A 16,482-nucleotide genomic window follows, 5' to 3' on the forward strand; every position below is an offset into this window, starting at 1 on the left:
TGATGTTGAGCATTCTTTCATGTGTTTGTTGGCAACCTGTATATCATCTTTGGAGAAATGTCTATTTAGGTCTTCTGCCCATTTTTGGATTAGGTTGTTTGTTTTTTTGATATTGAGCTGCATGAGCTGCTTGTAAATTTTGGAGATTAATCCTTTGTCAGCTGCTTTATTTGCAAATGTTTTCGCCCTTTCTGAGGGTTGACGACAATTCTTTAATAAAAATAAACTTTTAATTTAATTCCTAATTTAAATAAATTGGGAGTTTGGGATTAACAGATACACACAACTATATATAAAATAGATAAAAATTAAGGACCTACTACTGTATAGCACAGGGAACTATATTCAATATCTTGTAATAACCTATTAAGGAAAAGAATCTGAAAAAGAATATATATATGTGTGTGTGTATATATATATTTATATACACACACAAACATAGCTGAATGACTTTGCTGTACACCTGAAACACAACATTGTAAATCAACTATACTTCAATTTAAAAAAATTTTAAAATTTTTAACAGAAGTTTTTAGCATTATCACAACACCATTATTACACACCCCCAAATTAACAGTATTTCTTGATGTTATCAGTGGTCTTTAGCTAAAGACCACCAGGGGCACACAGAGTTAAACAAGTTGGATTTATTACTTACTGCAGCAAGGCAGAATGCACACCATGGTGAACTGTGGGATATCTCAGTAAGAGAGTGTTAGAAAAGACTTATTAAGGAATTTGGTTTTGAACACGTGAAACATTTTATAAATCATTGTTATCTCAATTAAAATAAATTTAAAAATTACTTTTAAAAAAGAAAGGGGAGGGACTTCCCTGGTGGTCCAGTGGCTAAGACTCCCAATTCAGGGGGCCTGGGTTTGATCCCTAGTCAGGGAACTAGATCTCACATGCTGCAACGAAGATTGACGATCCCACGTGCCACAACTAAGACCCGGTGCAGCCAAATAAATAAATAAATATTGTTTTTAAAAGGGGGGGGCATTGCTCTTGATATACATACTAGCAAATTGGCTAGTAAGTTTAATAAAAAGTCATACATCATTTTAACATTCAAAAGGTTGCTTTAAAGGGCATCCAGGATAAAACTACTGACTCAGAAGCATACTGCGTATTGGAATTATAAAATGTCACTTCAAGGATCAAGAGTGTGAGTTGTAAGTGAATGTGATTTTTCAAGCTATAGTGGTATTTCCCGAGGGATGGTGGTATTTAAACTAAAATTGTAGTTTAATCCAACAACAATACCTTTTTTCCACTTTGGTAGAAATAGCTATTTTTGAAGGCAGATTCTCTAGTTTTCAAACTAATTTCTTTGTCAATGTTGGGCATTTTTTAGACTTTGTCAATGTCTAGCTGACCTTTGTCAATTGAGAACCTAAAATCATATAACTTAAAGGGATATATTTTTAAGATGACAGCTGAAACCAGGAACTTAGTAAATGCAACTACAAAGCCTTAATATAAAAAAACAAACCAAAAACCCCACACATTTTTCTAACCTATAAAAAAAAGAATTGGGGCTTATGCTAGGTGCTTTTGGGGTGAGTTCTGGATTGGATGTTGTAGGGTGCAAGGGTATTCTGTGTTGGGCATCTTAGTAAATGTTACCTACAAAGGGAGAAAACTATACTAAGGCTAAAATTATAATTGATAAACAAGCAGCAGTCACTCATATCAGCCAGAAAGGGGGGATGTTTGGTCACTTTTGAGGTGTAAATATGTTTATATTTTGTCCATGTTCAGACAAAATTACAGAGTGTTCTTGCTTTTGTCTCAATATATCATGGTCACAGAGTGACCTTGTCTTGTTGCTGTTTTGGGTGTTGAACAGAACACCCAGACGTTGCTGTGAGTTTCAGGCCAGCTCATCACAACAGCAAGGCCTAGCTGAGAGTACCAGGTCAGCTCCTGCATATCAGGGGCTGCTTTCTCTCTCTCTCTTTTTTTTTTTTGGTTCCGAAACCCAGGATGCTTTTCTCTTTACCAATATCGTCTAATACCCTGTCTGTGTTCTGTTAACCCCAAGTGTCTCAAATGTGTTTTTATAGTCGTTTGAATCAAGATCTAAGGGCCACGCTTTACAATGGGTTGTTACGCCTCTTAAGTCTCTTAATCAGGAAGAGTTCTCCCTTCCTCTTTTTCCTCCAAACTGGATTTGTCTGATTATGTCCTGTGTATAATATCATTTAACATGTCCTCTGTCTCCTCCTCTTACCCTTCTTCTATAAACTGCTAATTAAAGGATTTGTTAGGATTATTTTTTTGGAAAAAATATTTTATAATTGGTGTTGTTTTTTGCTACATCATATCAGAACTAATGATGTCCAGATATCTCTTTTGAGATGTTAAGATTTATCAGTTGGTCCCCATTGTCAGCTTGATCTTACTTTATAAAGTTCCCCAGCACATGTACTTAGTATTATCTCCTTCAGATTTCTTGCTAATTACAAAAGAAAAAAAGGGTAACTTAATGGGGAAACATGCTGCATACCACCTTAACCAAGTGATCAAAATTAATATCAATAATGAGACAAGACTGGAATCAGAAGCCTCCTGAAGTGATGCAGAGAAGGACAAGCATCAATCACATAATATGTCATCCAAAAATGAACTTTGTGAATCTAATCATGAGAAAACAACAGACAAACCAAAACTGAGGCTGTCTGTAAAACATCTGGCCTGGACTTTTCAAACCTGGGAAGATTAAGAAAGGCTGAGGGACTGGTCCAGATTAAAGAAGATTAAAGAAACATACTTTGAGGGTGTGATCCTGGATGGGAAGTTTAAAAAGTGACTGCTATAAAGGACATTATTGGGCCAGTTGGTAAAATTCTGCATATGGATTGTATGTTAGATAATAATATTAAATCCTGCTTTCAATCATTGTGTTTGTTAGAGAATGTTCTAAGTTCCTATGACACTCTGAAGAATGTAGGAGAAAAGGGTCATGACATCCGCAATTTCCTCTCAAGTAGATTCCTCTCAATATCATTCTTGATGAAACACCCACACCCCCACACACACACCCCTACAGAGAGGAGAAAGCAAATGTGATAGAACTTTAACTGTTAAACTGATAAAGGTATAGGGAAGTTCATGATATTTACACTATTTCTCACAACTTTTGAGTTTGAAATTTTTTCAAAATTAAAAGTTGAAAATAAACATCCCCATTCACTTTTCACCTAATATTTTAATAGCCATTTATTGTCATTGCCTGGGTCCATTAATTTACTAGTGGTTGCAGAATGGTGACTTTCTGATTCTAGCATTTTCTTCATAATAAATGAAGCTCCTAATAAAGTTTCTATGATTATTCTATAAAGAGCTTTCCCTTATCACACTACTTGGTAATCATAAAATATTGTTCATAAAGGAGGGAGCGGGGTGATACACGCTTGATTCTTTTTTTAATTACCTTTCTTTAAATTATTTTATTTATTTATTTTTGGCTGTGTTGGGTCTTCATTGCTGTGTGCGGGCTTTCTCTAGTTGTGGCAAGCAAGGGCTACTCTACTTTGCGGTACGCGGGCTTCTCATTGTGGTGGCTTCTCTTGTTGTGGAGCATGGGCTCTAGGCACGCAGGCTTCAGCAGTTGTGGCACGTGGGCTCAGTAGTTGTGGCTCGCGGGCTCTAGGGTGCAGGCTCAGTAGTTGTGGCACACGGGCTTAGTTGCTCCGCAGCATGTGGGATCTTCCCGGACCAGGACTCGAACCCACGTCCCCTGCATTGGCAGGTGGATTCTTAACCACTGAGCCACCAGGGAAGCCCTACACGCTGATTCTTTTCACGAATTTTCAGAATAACAAAATTATATCCTGGCCACCTCCGATAGTGACCATTGAGGGTTTTTTTAAGTAACACTATAGACTCATGGCTTTGTTTTACATTTGGTATATTTCAACTGATTGTAGTCGTTATTCTTTATTAAATTGTTCCATCTTAAGCCAGTGGGAACCTTTTTAAGTTTTCTCCTGTGTGGTAGGCTCCTTGCTTTCTGCTATTAGCTGTTCTAGGCTCATCTTGCACATTTCTTGTTCCACATTGGACTCAGCTATTTCCCAAAGAAGTCCTGGTTTCTTATACAGACAGATGGCATTTTGAGGCATTTTAACACTAGAGTGCTCATTGCTCCTGAGTTGTGAGTGACTCTAGGCATTTTTGGTGGTTCAGTCTAGGGAAAAGTTTAAAAAATAAGTACATACAGTATTCTCATTCCTAACTGTTCTTGGATAGGGAGATAAAATCTGTACTGTATTATTTGTATGTATATGTGCATACATGTGCATTTGTGTGTGTGTGGTTAAAGCTAGTGTGAGGAAGCTTCCAGGCCTGTAAGTGTTGAATATCTGTCAGGCCTAGACTCTCATGGCTTCTTTCTTCTTCTCTAGGTCTGCATGCTCCAGGCCAGGAGCCTGGCCAGGAGGGAGACACAAGAGGAAGAATGGCTGCAGGATTGCTGACAACCTGGTCACAGGTATGTGGGAAGATACTGTTTCCAAAAAAGCATTGCTGTTCCTAAAGGATACATCTCTTGCCCATGACCCACAGCTTCACAGCCCAAGCAGGCTGGCCTCATGCTTCCCCAGTTCTCTGGGCTTCTCAGAATGGGAGATAGAGGATGTCTTAGGAAAGGCCTCAACATTTGTTGTTGTTTTTTTTTTTTTTTGATAATCCTCCAGGGTGAGTATTAGTTCCATATTCTGCTGGGTGCCATGAAGGAAAATAAAGACTTTTTTCACTAGGAAAGACATTCATTCATTTTCTAAGTATTTTTCTCATTCTGCAGTATGCTCAGTCTTGATCTTCAATAAGACTGGCAGATTCCTCACAACCTAGTTGTGGAAATATCAGTTCCACTGTGTTAGAAAAGCTGCTAAGCTGCTGGATGATATGGTCCAGGGAGTGAGGACAAAAGTGGAAAGTTCCAAGAATTGAGCCTTGGGTCAAATAATAAGAGACCTCTGAAGCATGTCTGAGCTTCCTACACATTGGGTCTCCTTCCCAAGTCCTGTCAGCCTCATTCGCCATCTTTCTGGTTCAGAGTTAGAGATGGTCCTTGGCTGAACCTGTGTACGTGTGATGTTTTAGGACTCGGTGACCTTCGAGGAAGTGGCAGTGGACTTTTCACAGGAGGAGTGGGCACTGCTGGACCCTGCTCAGAAAATCCTGTACAGAGACGTGATGCTGGAGAACTTTAGGAACCTGGCCTCAGTGGGTAAAGTTGACCTCATTGCTTCATATTTATTTGTTCATACATGTAATAGTTCTTCATCACATATCTGTTCCAGAAACTGTGAAAAGAATGGCAGCACATGGTAAACACAGAATGGATAGTTCCTACCCTTGTGGGGCAGTCTCGTGGCTTCCCATGAAAATGCACTGATTGTATTTTCTCGATCCTTAAAAAAATTAGGTAATTTACAGATCTTGGGTTTGGAATTCAAGGGTCAGGTCGTGTGGGACAAGGAGTGTGTGTGTCTGTTTTGGGGCACTGTGAAATAGTTATATAATCTGATTTTTTTGCTGCTCCTAAAGCTACACTTGCCTATCTTCAGAATCCTTTAAAACCAAAGTATTGGAATCAATTTTGTGGAAAGATTTCTTGTTTCCTTCAGTCTCCCCACATCGTGTTTCTTTCCCCATGAGCAGAGTATCATCTCTGCAAACACAGTCTGATCACTGAGGTGGAGCAGGAAGAGCTGAGGCCAGAGCAGAGAGGAATTCTCCAGTGTGCTTATAGAGGTGAGCCCCAGGCAGAAAGGGGTCATTGTATGGAATAGCCACAGCCTGTGAGGGGTGATACAGTTGGGAATGTCAGTCATTGTGGGAAAGAAGGCAGAGGCCATTACATGAGCTTTCCTTCTTTCACCATCTCTCCATTCATTCATACTTCCATTTGGTCTCAAAGAAAAAACTATTTTAATTACTCTTTCAATTTCACAATTCCTTGAATACTTTTTGTTCAGTTCTCCCCACTTGCTTTCCAGATAATACCTTCTCTTATTGTCTCAAGCCTCCAGAATCCTTAGTAAAGTACCTCTCATTTCCATTGCTTGTCCCTATCACTGGCATTTTTTTCCCGAGCCAAGTTCCTAAGTTAATTTCTCTGGTCACTGGTTGCATCTTCTCTTTCACATTTTCCTCCTATATTTAGTGTTATTATTTGAAAACAAATCCATAGCGTGCCTGCCTTTTTTCTTTCATCCCTACTTTTTCTCCCAATAATTATAAAAAATTTCCCCATTCACTTTCAGACCGGGATACTCAACTTAAATCAAAAGACGCAATTCTTATGCAGAATGTTCCTGGGGAGAAAACTTCCAATGGCATAAAAATGGTGAGATTCACTAGAAATGATTCCTGGTTTTTTAGAATGGGAGAACTCTGTGAATTTCAAGGAATTAAACAGCAGCAGCAGACAAACAAGGGGAGACACTTGAGGCAAGTGGAATTCACTCATCAGAAAGCTGCTTCAGGAAAGCCTTTATGAATCCCATAAAATTGGAGAAATCTCCAAACCTACCTCAACACTTACTGCCTTGCAGAGAATATCAAAAAGTAAACATTTACTTAACTGTGATTCAGTTATTAAGTATTTAATAAATAATTCATTCATTCTTCACACATGACTAGAAAAACTATATTTAGGATGCCCTGTGAGGGGAATGAATACCATGGGGCCTTGGGAAGAGTATTCAGCTATTTCAACTTGAAAGAATAGCGCAAAAGGTGTACACACACCCTGAAAATGGTAAAAATGTTAGTCATAATAATATGCTTCATATATATGGCAGAATGCACATGGGAGTGAGTTCCTCTGTGATGAAAGTGAGAAAGCCTTTAGTCATCACTTATTCCTTATTCTGTAGGCAGCAACTCACCCTGGTGAGAAACCAATGGAATTTAATCATTGTGGAAAATTCTTCAGAAAGAACTGTCACCTTATTTGTCCGAGATATTGCAAGAGAGAGAAATGCTACAAATGTAAAGAATATGGGCAAGACTTTGGCCATCCCTCAACTCTTAGGAGTCATGTGAGTACTCACACTGGAGAGAAAATTATTGAATTTAATGGTTGTGGAAAATTTTTCAATCAAGAGTCATCCCTTAGGAAACACTTAACTCTCACAGAAGAGAAATCTTCTGAGTGTAATCAACATCTTATGCCCTTCAACTTACACTCTTCCTTTTCAGTATATGAACAAATACCTACTGGAGAGAAACTCTGTGAATGCAGTGACTATGGAAAAAGATCTTCCCTTAGTTTCCACCAAAAAATGTGTACTGTGGAGGAAAGCTCAAAATGTAGTGAACATGGGAAAGTTTTCACTGGCCCCTTGTCCCTTCAGATATGTGTGAGACCTTACACTGGAGAGAAACGTTATGAATGTAGCAATTGTGGGAAAGCCTTTGTTTTTCAGTCTTCCCTTAAGAAACATGTGAGATCACACACTGGAGAGAAACCTTACGAGTGTAATCATTGTGGAAAATCCTTCAGCCAGAGCTCTCATCTTAATGTGCACAAAAGAACTCACACTGGAGAGAAACCCTACGACTGTAAGGAATGTGGCAAGGCTTTCACTGTTCCTTCATCCCTTCAGAAACATATGAGAACCCACACTGGAGAGAAACCCTATGAATGCAGTGACTGTGGGAAATCCTTTATTGATCAGTCATCCCTTAAGAAACATACACGATCTCACACTGGAGAGAAACCTTATGAGTGTAATCAATGTGGAAAATCCTTCAGCACAGGCTCTTATCTTATTGTGCACAAGAGAACTCACACTGGAGAGAAAACCTATGAGTGTAAAGAATGTGGGAAGGCCTTTAGGAATTCCTCTTGCCTAAGGGTACATATGAGAACTCACACAGGAGAGAAGCCCTATAAATGTATTCAGTGTGGAAAAGCATTCAGCACCAGCACTAACCTTATAATGCACAAACGAATACATACTTGGCAAAAACTATATGAATGAAAGGACTACAGGCTAGCTTTAAGGGGTCCTTCACATCTCACTCATTTTAGAACTCACTCTGGAGAGAAACCCTATTGTGATCAATTTAGAAAGCCTTCAGGCACAGCTCTTAAGTCATGTTATACTGGGACCAACCTTATAAATGTTATGGTTCTGTGATTGTATTTATCAGTGAGTGTTTAAAGTGTGACAACTCATTAATTGATGAGTATTAAAGATTATACAGCACTCTAAACTCCCCTTGATCTACATCACAAAAGTTTTGATATATAATGTTTTTACTGTAATTAAGTACTAAATATTGTCCATTTCTCATCAAGATGTCTTGGACCAAACTATAGGTTATTTAGAAATATATATTTTAATGTGCAGACTGTGCATATTTTAGTTATCTTTTAGTTATAGATTTCTAAATTAATTGCATTATGCACAGAATGCATGGTCTTCGTGATACAGATTCTATAAGACATAGATTCAAACAGAAAATTATTAGAGACTTGCCACATGGCCTAATGTGTGAGACACAAGAAGTTGCTGTCCCAATATCCATTCCTCCCCTCCTTCTTTCAAGTAACAAAACTACAACTGTGTTCAAATTAGCAGTGTGGACAGTTCTTAAGGATTCATCTCCCAGCTTTCCTTGCAGCTGTGAGTGCCCACGAGCCCACAGTCCTGGTCAATGAGAAAGGAGGCAGAGATCACTGCTTGTGGGTTCTAAAGAATTCCATGGAAATGGGAGCATCGCATCTGGCGTTTTCACTTTACTATTTGCCCTTTGTCTTATCTCTTCTTTTTTCCTAGAGAATAGACCAATAGGATGACAGTCATACACTACTGATTATATAATAAGGACATAAGATATTATTTAGCTATGTATAAGCAACTGTGGGTTGCTTATTTCTGGACTTCTTGTAACATGAAAAAAAATAAACTAACTGATTTAACACTTGTGGGAAGAGTCTGTTTCAGTGGATTTCAGTCTCAACTGATACATCTCATATGGTCAAGTTTTAAGAATCCTTCAAGTATAGTTGAAAACAATGTATTCTATAATTTGTTGGGTATAACAGATTTTCAGTATATCTGATGGATAAATCTTACTGTATTTTAAAAATCTGTATCATTACAAACCTTATCTCATGATCTCCCCTTTATTGAGATAGGTATGTTAAAATGCCCCAGTATGACTGTGGGTAGTCATATTGTTTTTAAAATTCTATCTTTTATTTTGAGGCAGTATAACTGGATGCATAAAAATGTAGCCATTTTATATGTTTCTGGTAAATTGTCCTTTCATTCTTATGTAGTGTTTATCCTTTTCCCCCTAATAATGAATGTTCATTAATTCACTTGATATAAATGTGAGCTACTGACCTAGTGGATAACATTTAATGCCTAACGATTTTTAAGGACAACCAGAAACAACTTACCTTTCTTCATCACCATGTTAACTATGATGTTCCTTGCAACACCAAGAGAGATCTCCTCCATGACATCCCTTGTGGGAGACAAAGAGATCAGGAGGTCCCCAGTGGCTCTCCCCACCAAAGACGCCAGCAGCCCTCACCTATCTCTCTGTTGCTCCTTGCTTTGCTTCTGTAGTGATTTATTCCCCAATCTAGTGGGATATGAGGGATCTCATCCATAGAGACTGGTGGCTCAATGTTTAATGAAAAAGGAAAAGGGGAAGGAACATTTTGTTCTTGCTCCCAAGAAACCTCAGAAGGTTTCTCAACTCAAATCAGTTTGTAAATCTCCTGGTCAGTGTGCTTGGGCTCTCTTGAGTGCCGCTGCCTATCAACATGTAAGAGCATCCTCCTGAAAACCAAATTGTTACAAAATAAGGATTCCCCCACCTTGGGGGAATCCAGTCCCCCTGAGGTTGATTGGGACAGTCTAGAAAGGGAGGCCACTGCTCACAGCAGGGGTCAGTCGGGACCACCAGGAGCTTAGCAGGTAAATGTCTAATGAAAAAATAAATAAAAAACAGGGAAACACAAGAGACTAAAAGAAAAAAATTAAGTATAAAGGCTGGGGCTTTACGAGGCTACAAGCAATCCCCCCACCCCCTACCAAAAGAAAGGGGAAACTTTAAATCTTACGTGCCAAGTAGTTTTGAGGTCTAGCAAACGTAATGCTGTCTTCGATTGCTTACTGATTTAACAACAACAATGAAAAGCCCCCAGATGCAGGGGACAGCATTAGAGTTTAGCACTGTGTCCTGCCTTGTGGAATTGACCGGAGGAGACAGACTACTTCATGGATCGGCAGGATTATCGATATGAGAAAATAACTGTTAGGGCTCTAGGAACGAGGGGCGAGGCACGTCGAAGACCTTTTGATGTGCTTGCTTGGGGTGGGTCCCTGTCCCTGACCGCAGCCACGCCCTTCAGGCGCCAGTATTCAGCGATCTAAATATGCACAAGACGTATCCCACCTCCAACCCCGCCTCAGAAACAGACCGCGCCCCCCACCAGCAGCCCCGCCTAAGGACTGGTTCCAGCCTCAACCTTGTCTTTGGGGCTCATTCGGTCCCTAGCCCACCCGGAACCCATCTGTACCCACGCCAGAGAAAACTAGAATTTCTCCACTTGAAGGGATCGAACGTGGCCGACGGCGCCATCGCAGAAACCCCGCCTCTTCCGACCCCTCCCTAGCCGGAAGCGGAAGTGGCGAACTTCGTTTGCCGCAGTCTCTTCCGCTGCTGGCCGGGTGCTTCTTGAGCCGTTTCCGGTTGGTCGTGGTTCGGCTCAAGCCGGCGTCCGGTAGGCTGGCGCGTAGGAGAGGAAAGCAAGTGGAAGGCGGAATTAGAACGAGTTTGTCCCAGGCCGCCCTGGGGTCTGCTTAGAGAGGCCTGCGCCGCTCACTTCCGCCGCGGCCTCGGGGCCTCCCGGAATGGCCAGGTCCAGAGGCCGTTCCGGCGAAATATCGTAAGGGCGCTTCCGCGGGGTCGTTTAGGTTTCATCCTGTGCTCCCCTCTTCAAAAGCCTCCAAAGCAGCCTTCGTGATTTTTCTTCGAGAGGTAAAGAATTTCCGCCTTTAGGGTCCGTTGACTCCAGCCCCGCGTCCTCGAGTCCTCACGCACGCGGCGATGCCGGCACATGCCGGTGAGCAGTTAGGGAAAGGGCCTCTGTGTCCTTTTCTATGCAAAAAAAGAAGTTTCGTCTGAGAATTTGGCGTTATCTTTGCGCGTTCTTTATTTTTGGCGCATTACATTCAGGTAGAAATGTACTTTCATGGATGTCTATGGGGTGCGTTTTTTTGTATAGAAATATAAGTTTATATAGGCCACAACTCTTTCTACAAAAGAGAAGCAAGGATGCTCCCTTATCTCTTCATCTGAACTTCCTAAACCTATACCTCCCCACAAAACTTAAAAACATAGGATTCCAAGAAAAACGGATGGAGGCTTTTTTACCCTATATCTAGGATAATTGAACTTCTGATTAACAGGATGTTTCGTCTAAGTACTGTTTCCCCACATTTTTCGTTTGAAAAGTCGTAAACCTAAATAAAATGTGAAGCTTCGGTACAATTAATGTCCGTTGAAGTAGAGTCACCCATTTTGGGCATTTTGCATGTTTGCTCTCTTTCTCTAGATAATTACATTTTTGGTGAGCTATTCGAGGGAGTAAGCTGAAAATAAATTGCAGCCATGTATTAATACTTGGCCTTTAAATACTTGGTAACGCATCTCCTAAAGGTAAGGACATTGTGCTAATTAAACCACAGTACTATTATTTACCCCAAGAAAATTTAAAGTAATAATGTCACCTTGTATCTACTCTGTGAAAACTAAAATCCTCCACATTGTTCTGAAATACACTTTTGAGTGTCTTTGGATCTGAGATGCAATCAGGGTTTATATACGGCAATTGTTTTGTGTCTTTTAGTCTCCTTTAACCTAGAGCGTTGGCTGTTATTTCTCCATTATATTGATTTTTTGAAAAGTAACACGTTTTAAAAAGTCACACGTTTTGAAGTTTCTAAAAGTTGAGATATAATTGACATATATTAGTTGCAAGTGTACAACATAATGATTCAATGTTTGTATATCTATTCCGAATTAAGTCTAGTTAACATCCATCGCCATCCATAGTTACAGATTTGTGTGTGTGTGATGAGAACTTTGAAGATCTACTCTCTAAGCAACTTTCAAATATACAATACAATATCATTACCCATAGTCACCACATTGTATTTTGCATGTACTCAGGGCTTATTTATTTTATAACTAGAAGTTAGTACCTTTTGACCACCTTTACCCATTTATCCCATCCCACTCTCCCCTCCTTTGGCAACCATAAATCTGTCTATGCATGCATTCTAGTTTGTTTTTTTAAGGTTCTACATATAAGTGAGGTCATATGATCATATGGTATTGTCTTTGTCTGACTTCATTTAGCATAGCGACCTCAAGGTCCATCCATGTAGTTGCAAACAGCAAGATTTCCTTCTTTTTTTATCCCATTGTGTTTGTGTGTTGGGTGTGTATATGTGTGTGTGTGTGCATGCAAACACACTATGTTTTCTTTCTCTGTTCATAGATTGACACTTAGGTTGCTTTCATGTCTTGGCTATTGTAAATAACATTGCAGTGAACATGGAGGTACATATATCTTTTGAGTTAGTGTCTTTGTTTTCTTCACATAAATACCCAGAAGTGAAATTGCTGTATTATATCATAGTTCTATTTTTAATTTTTTGAGGAACCTCCATACTGTTTTCCCTAGTGGCAGCCCCAATCTACATTTCCACCAGCAGTGCACAAGGGTTCCCTTTTCTCCACATCCTTATGAACACTTGTTATTTGTTGTCTTTTTGATAATAACCATTCGGAGAGATGTGCTGTCTCGTTGCATTGATTTGCATTTCCCTTAATAGTAACGTTGAGCACCTTTTCACATACGTTTTGGCCATCTATATCTCTTCTTTGAAAAAACATTTATTCAGATCCTCTGCCCTTTTTTTTTTTTTTTTTTTGCGGTACGCAGGCCTCTCACTGCTGTGGCCTCTCCCGTTGCGGAGCACAGGCTCCGGACGCACAGGCTCAGCAACCATGGCTCATGGGCCCAGCCGCTCCGCGGCATGTGGGATCCTCCCGGACCGGGGCATGAACCTGCGTCCCCTGCATCGGCAGGCGGACTCTCAACCACTGTGCCACCAGGGAAGCCCCTCTGCCAATTTTTAAATTGCATTATTTGTCTTTTCCTGTTGAGTTGTATGAGTTCATATATTTTGGATATTAACCCCTTGGCAGATACATGATTTGCAAAAATTTTCTCCCATTCTGTAGATTGTCTTTTCATTTTGTTGATGGTTTCCTTTGCTATGCAAGAAGTTTTTTACTTTCACATAGTCCCACTTGTTTATTTTTGCTTTTAGTGCCTTTGTTTTTGCTTTTGCTATTTTTGCTTTTGTTGTCAAATACAAAAAATCACATCCAAGACCAATGCCAAGGGGCTTACTGCTTATGTTCTGTTCTAGGAGTTTTATGGTTTTAGGTCTTACATTCAAGTTTTTAATCCATTTTGAGTTAATTTTTGTGTATGGTGTAAGAGAGTAGTCCAGTTTCATTCCTTTGCATGTGGCTGTCCAGTTTTCCCAGCATTACATGTTGAAGAGACTGTCCCTTTTCCATCATATATTCTTGGCTTTTTTGTCTTAAATTAATTGTATTTGTGTGGTTTTGAATTTCTGGACTCTGTATTCTGTTCCATTGATCTCTGTGTCTGTTTCTGTGCCAGTACCATACTGTTTTGATTATTATAGCTTTGTAATACAGTTTAAATTGGGCAGCATGATTCCTTAGCTTTGTTTTTTTTTCTCAAGATCACTTTGGCTATTCAGAGCCTTTTGTGGTTCCATACACATTTTAGGATTGTGTGTTCTATTTCTGTGAAAAACGTCATTGGAATTTTGGTAAGAATTGCATTGAATCTTTATATTGCTTTGGTACAGGGGACATTTTAACAATAATTCTTCCAATCCATGAGCCACAGAATATCTTTCCTTTTATTTCTGTCTTCTCCATTTCTTTCATCTACATCTCATACCTTTCAGTGTACAGGTCTTTCATGTCCTTGGTTAAATTTATTCCTAGGTATTTTACTCTTTCTGATGCAATTGTAAATGGGATTGTTTTCTTAATTTCTCTTTCTAGTAGTTTGTTATTAGTGTATAGAAACCCAATTGATATTTTTTATAAGTTCTTGCTTCCTTTATTAGCATAATTTCTTGTTTTTTCAATTTAATTTAGTTTTTATTTTATATTTGAGTCTAGTTGATTCACAATGTTGTGTTAGTTTCAGGTGTACAGCAAAGTGAATCAGTTATACATATACATATATCCCCTCTTCTTTTAGATTCTTTTCTCATATAGGTTATTACATATTGAGTAGAGTTCCCTGTGCTCTACAGTAGGTCCTTGTTGATTATCTATTTTATATGTAGTACTGTGTATATGTTAATCCCAAACTCCTAATTTATCCCCCTGCCACGCAGTTGATTTTTGTATATTGATTTCGTATACTACAACTTTACTGAATTCATTTATTCTAACAGTCTTTTGGTGGAGCCTTTTGGGTTTTCTATATATAATATCATGTCATCTGCAAAGAGTGACACTTTTACTTATTCCTTTCTAATTTAGATGCCTTTTCTTTCTTTTTCTTGCCTAATTGCTCTGGCTGGACTTCCAGTGCTATGTTGAATAAAAGTGGTGAGAATGGATATCCCTGTCTTTTTCCTGACTTTAGAGGAGAAGCTTTCAGCTTTTCACTGTTGAATATGATGTTAGCTGTGGACTTGTGATATATGTCCTTATTATGGAGCAGCATTCCCTCCGTACCTGCTTTGTTGAGTTTTTAATCATGAATGGATATTAAATTTTGTCAAATGCTTTTTTCTGCCTCTGTTGAGATTATGATATGATTTTTGTCCCTTTTTTACCTTTTTTTTAACTTTTTAATTTTTTTTTTTTGTTATACCGGATCTTTGTTGCGGCATGTGTGCTCCGTAGTTGCGGCCGGCGGGCTCCTTAGTTGTGGCATGCAAACTCTAAGTTGTGGCATGCATGTGGAATCTAGTTCCCTGACCAGGGATCGAACCCATGTCCCCTGCATTGGAAGGCAGATTCTTAACTACTGCGCCACCAGGGAAGTCCCCAATTTTTGTCCTTCATTCTGTTAATGTGTATCATATTGATTGATTTGCAGATATGGAACCATCCCGCATCTCTGGATATATCCCACTTCATTGTGGTGTATGATCCTCTTAATGTATTATTGATTTGGGTTTGCTAATATTTTGTTGAGGATTTTTGAATCTGTGTTTTTCAGGGATAGTGGCCTGTAATTTTCTTTTCTTGTAATGTTCTTTTCTGGTTATAGTATAAGGATAACACTGGTCTTATAAAATGAGTTTGGAAGTACTCCCTCCTTCCTGTTTTTTTGGAAGATTTTGAGAAGGATTGATATTCATTCCTCTTTAAATGTTTGGTGGAATTCACCAGTGAAGCCTTATGATCCTGGACTTTGGTCTGTTGGGAGGTTTTTTACTACTGATTAATCTCCTTACATGTAATCAGTCTGTCAGATTTTCTGTCTCTTCATGATTCACTCTTGGTAGGTTGTATGTTTCTAGGAATTTATCCATTTCTTAGGTTGTCCAGTTTTTTGGTGTGCAGTTGTTCATAGCAATCTCTTATGATCCTTTTGTATTTCTGTGGTATCAGTTGTAGTATCTTTTTCATATTTAATTTTGAGTCCTCTTTCTTTTTCTTGGTGAGTTAGCTAAAGGTTTGTCTTATTTTGTTTATCTTTTCAAACCTCTCAGTTTTATTGGTGTTTTCTATTTTATTTTTATTCTCTATTTCCTTGAGTTCCATTCTGATCTTTATTATTTCCTTCCTTCTACTACCTTTGGGCTTTGTTTGTCCTTCCTTTTCTAGTTTCTTGACGTGTAAAGATAGCTTGTTTATTTGAGCATATTGATATTTCTGATTTTATTTTCATGGTGTGTTTAAATGTTTATTCTGTTTCTTATATTTCTATCAACTGGTAATTGGATCCAGAACAACAGCTAGCACACACTTTGTCTGAAAAGGGACAGGGGACTTTTCCAGTGGTCCAGTGGTTAAGACTCTGCACTTCCAATGCAGGGGGTGCAGGTTCGATCCCTGGTGGGGGAACTAAGATCCCACATGCTGCAGGGTGTGGCCAAAAACAAAAAAAGAAAAGGGACAGATAGGAAGTACTTTATGCTTTCCAGGCCACAAGGTCTCGAATTAGTCCATTCTGCTTTTGTTGTGGGGAAGTAGCCATAGATCTCAGTAAACAAGTGTATATGGCTGTTTCTCCGTAAAACTTTATTCACAAAAAAAGGCCTGTGAGTCATAGTTTGTCACTTACTTTTTGGTCTGCAGGCTTCAAAAGATCATTTACAAAATATATCATAGATGATGTTGTATATCTTAAGT

General features: G+C 39.0%; 1 protein-coding gene across 20 annotated transcripts in view; it reads left to right on the top strand.

Moving 5' to 3' along the window:
- LOC102994299 (zinc finger protein 177) overlaps positions 1-16,482 on the top strand; it is an 87,843-nt gene that overhangs the window by 23,567 nt on the left and 47,794 nt on the right. For 16 of the 20 annotated variants that reach the window (XM_055081012.1, XM_055081015.1, XM_055081043.1 and 13 more), the window contains 5 exons: positions 4,413-4,498; positions 5,113-5,239; positions 5,674-5,766; positions 6,279-6,469; positions 6,898-7,058. In XM_055081012.1, the coding sequence (XP_054936987.1) occupies positions 4,413-4,498; positions 5,113-5,239; positions 5,674-5,766; positions 6,279-6,469; positions 6,898-7,058 (658 nt within the window). Of the gene's footprint in view, positions 1-4,412; positions 4,499-5,112; positions 5,240-5,673; positions 5,767-6,278; positions 6,470-6,893; positions 8,917-16,482 lie in introns of those variants that run through there. The other 4 variants (XM_055081074.1, XM_055081075.1, XM_055081076.1 and 1 more) reach the window with 4 other exon arrangements.

This window comes from Physeter macrocephalus, chromosome 2 (genome assembly GCF_002837175.3).
Source record: "Physeter macrocephalus isolate SW-GA chromosome 2, ASM283717v5, whole genome shotgun sequence".
Classification (NCBI taxonomy): Eukaryota; Metazoa; Chordata; class Mammalia; order Artiodactyla; family Physeteridae; genus Physeter; species Physeter macrocephalus.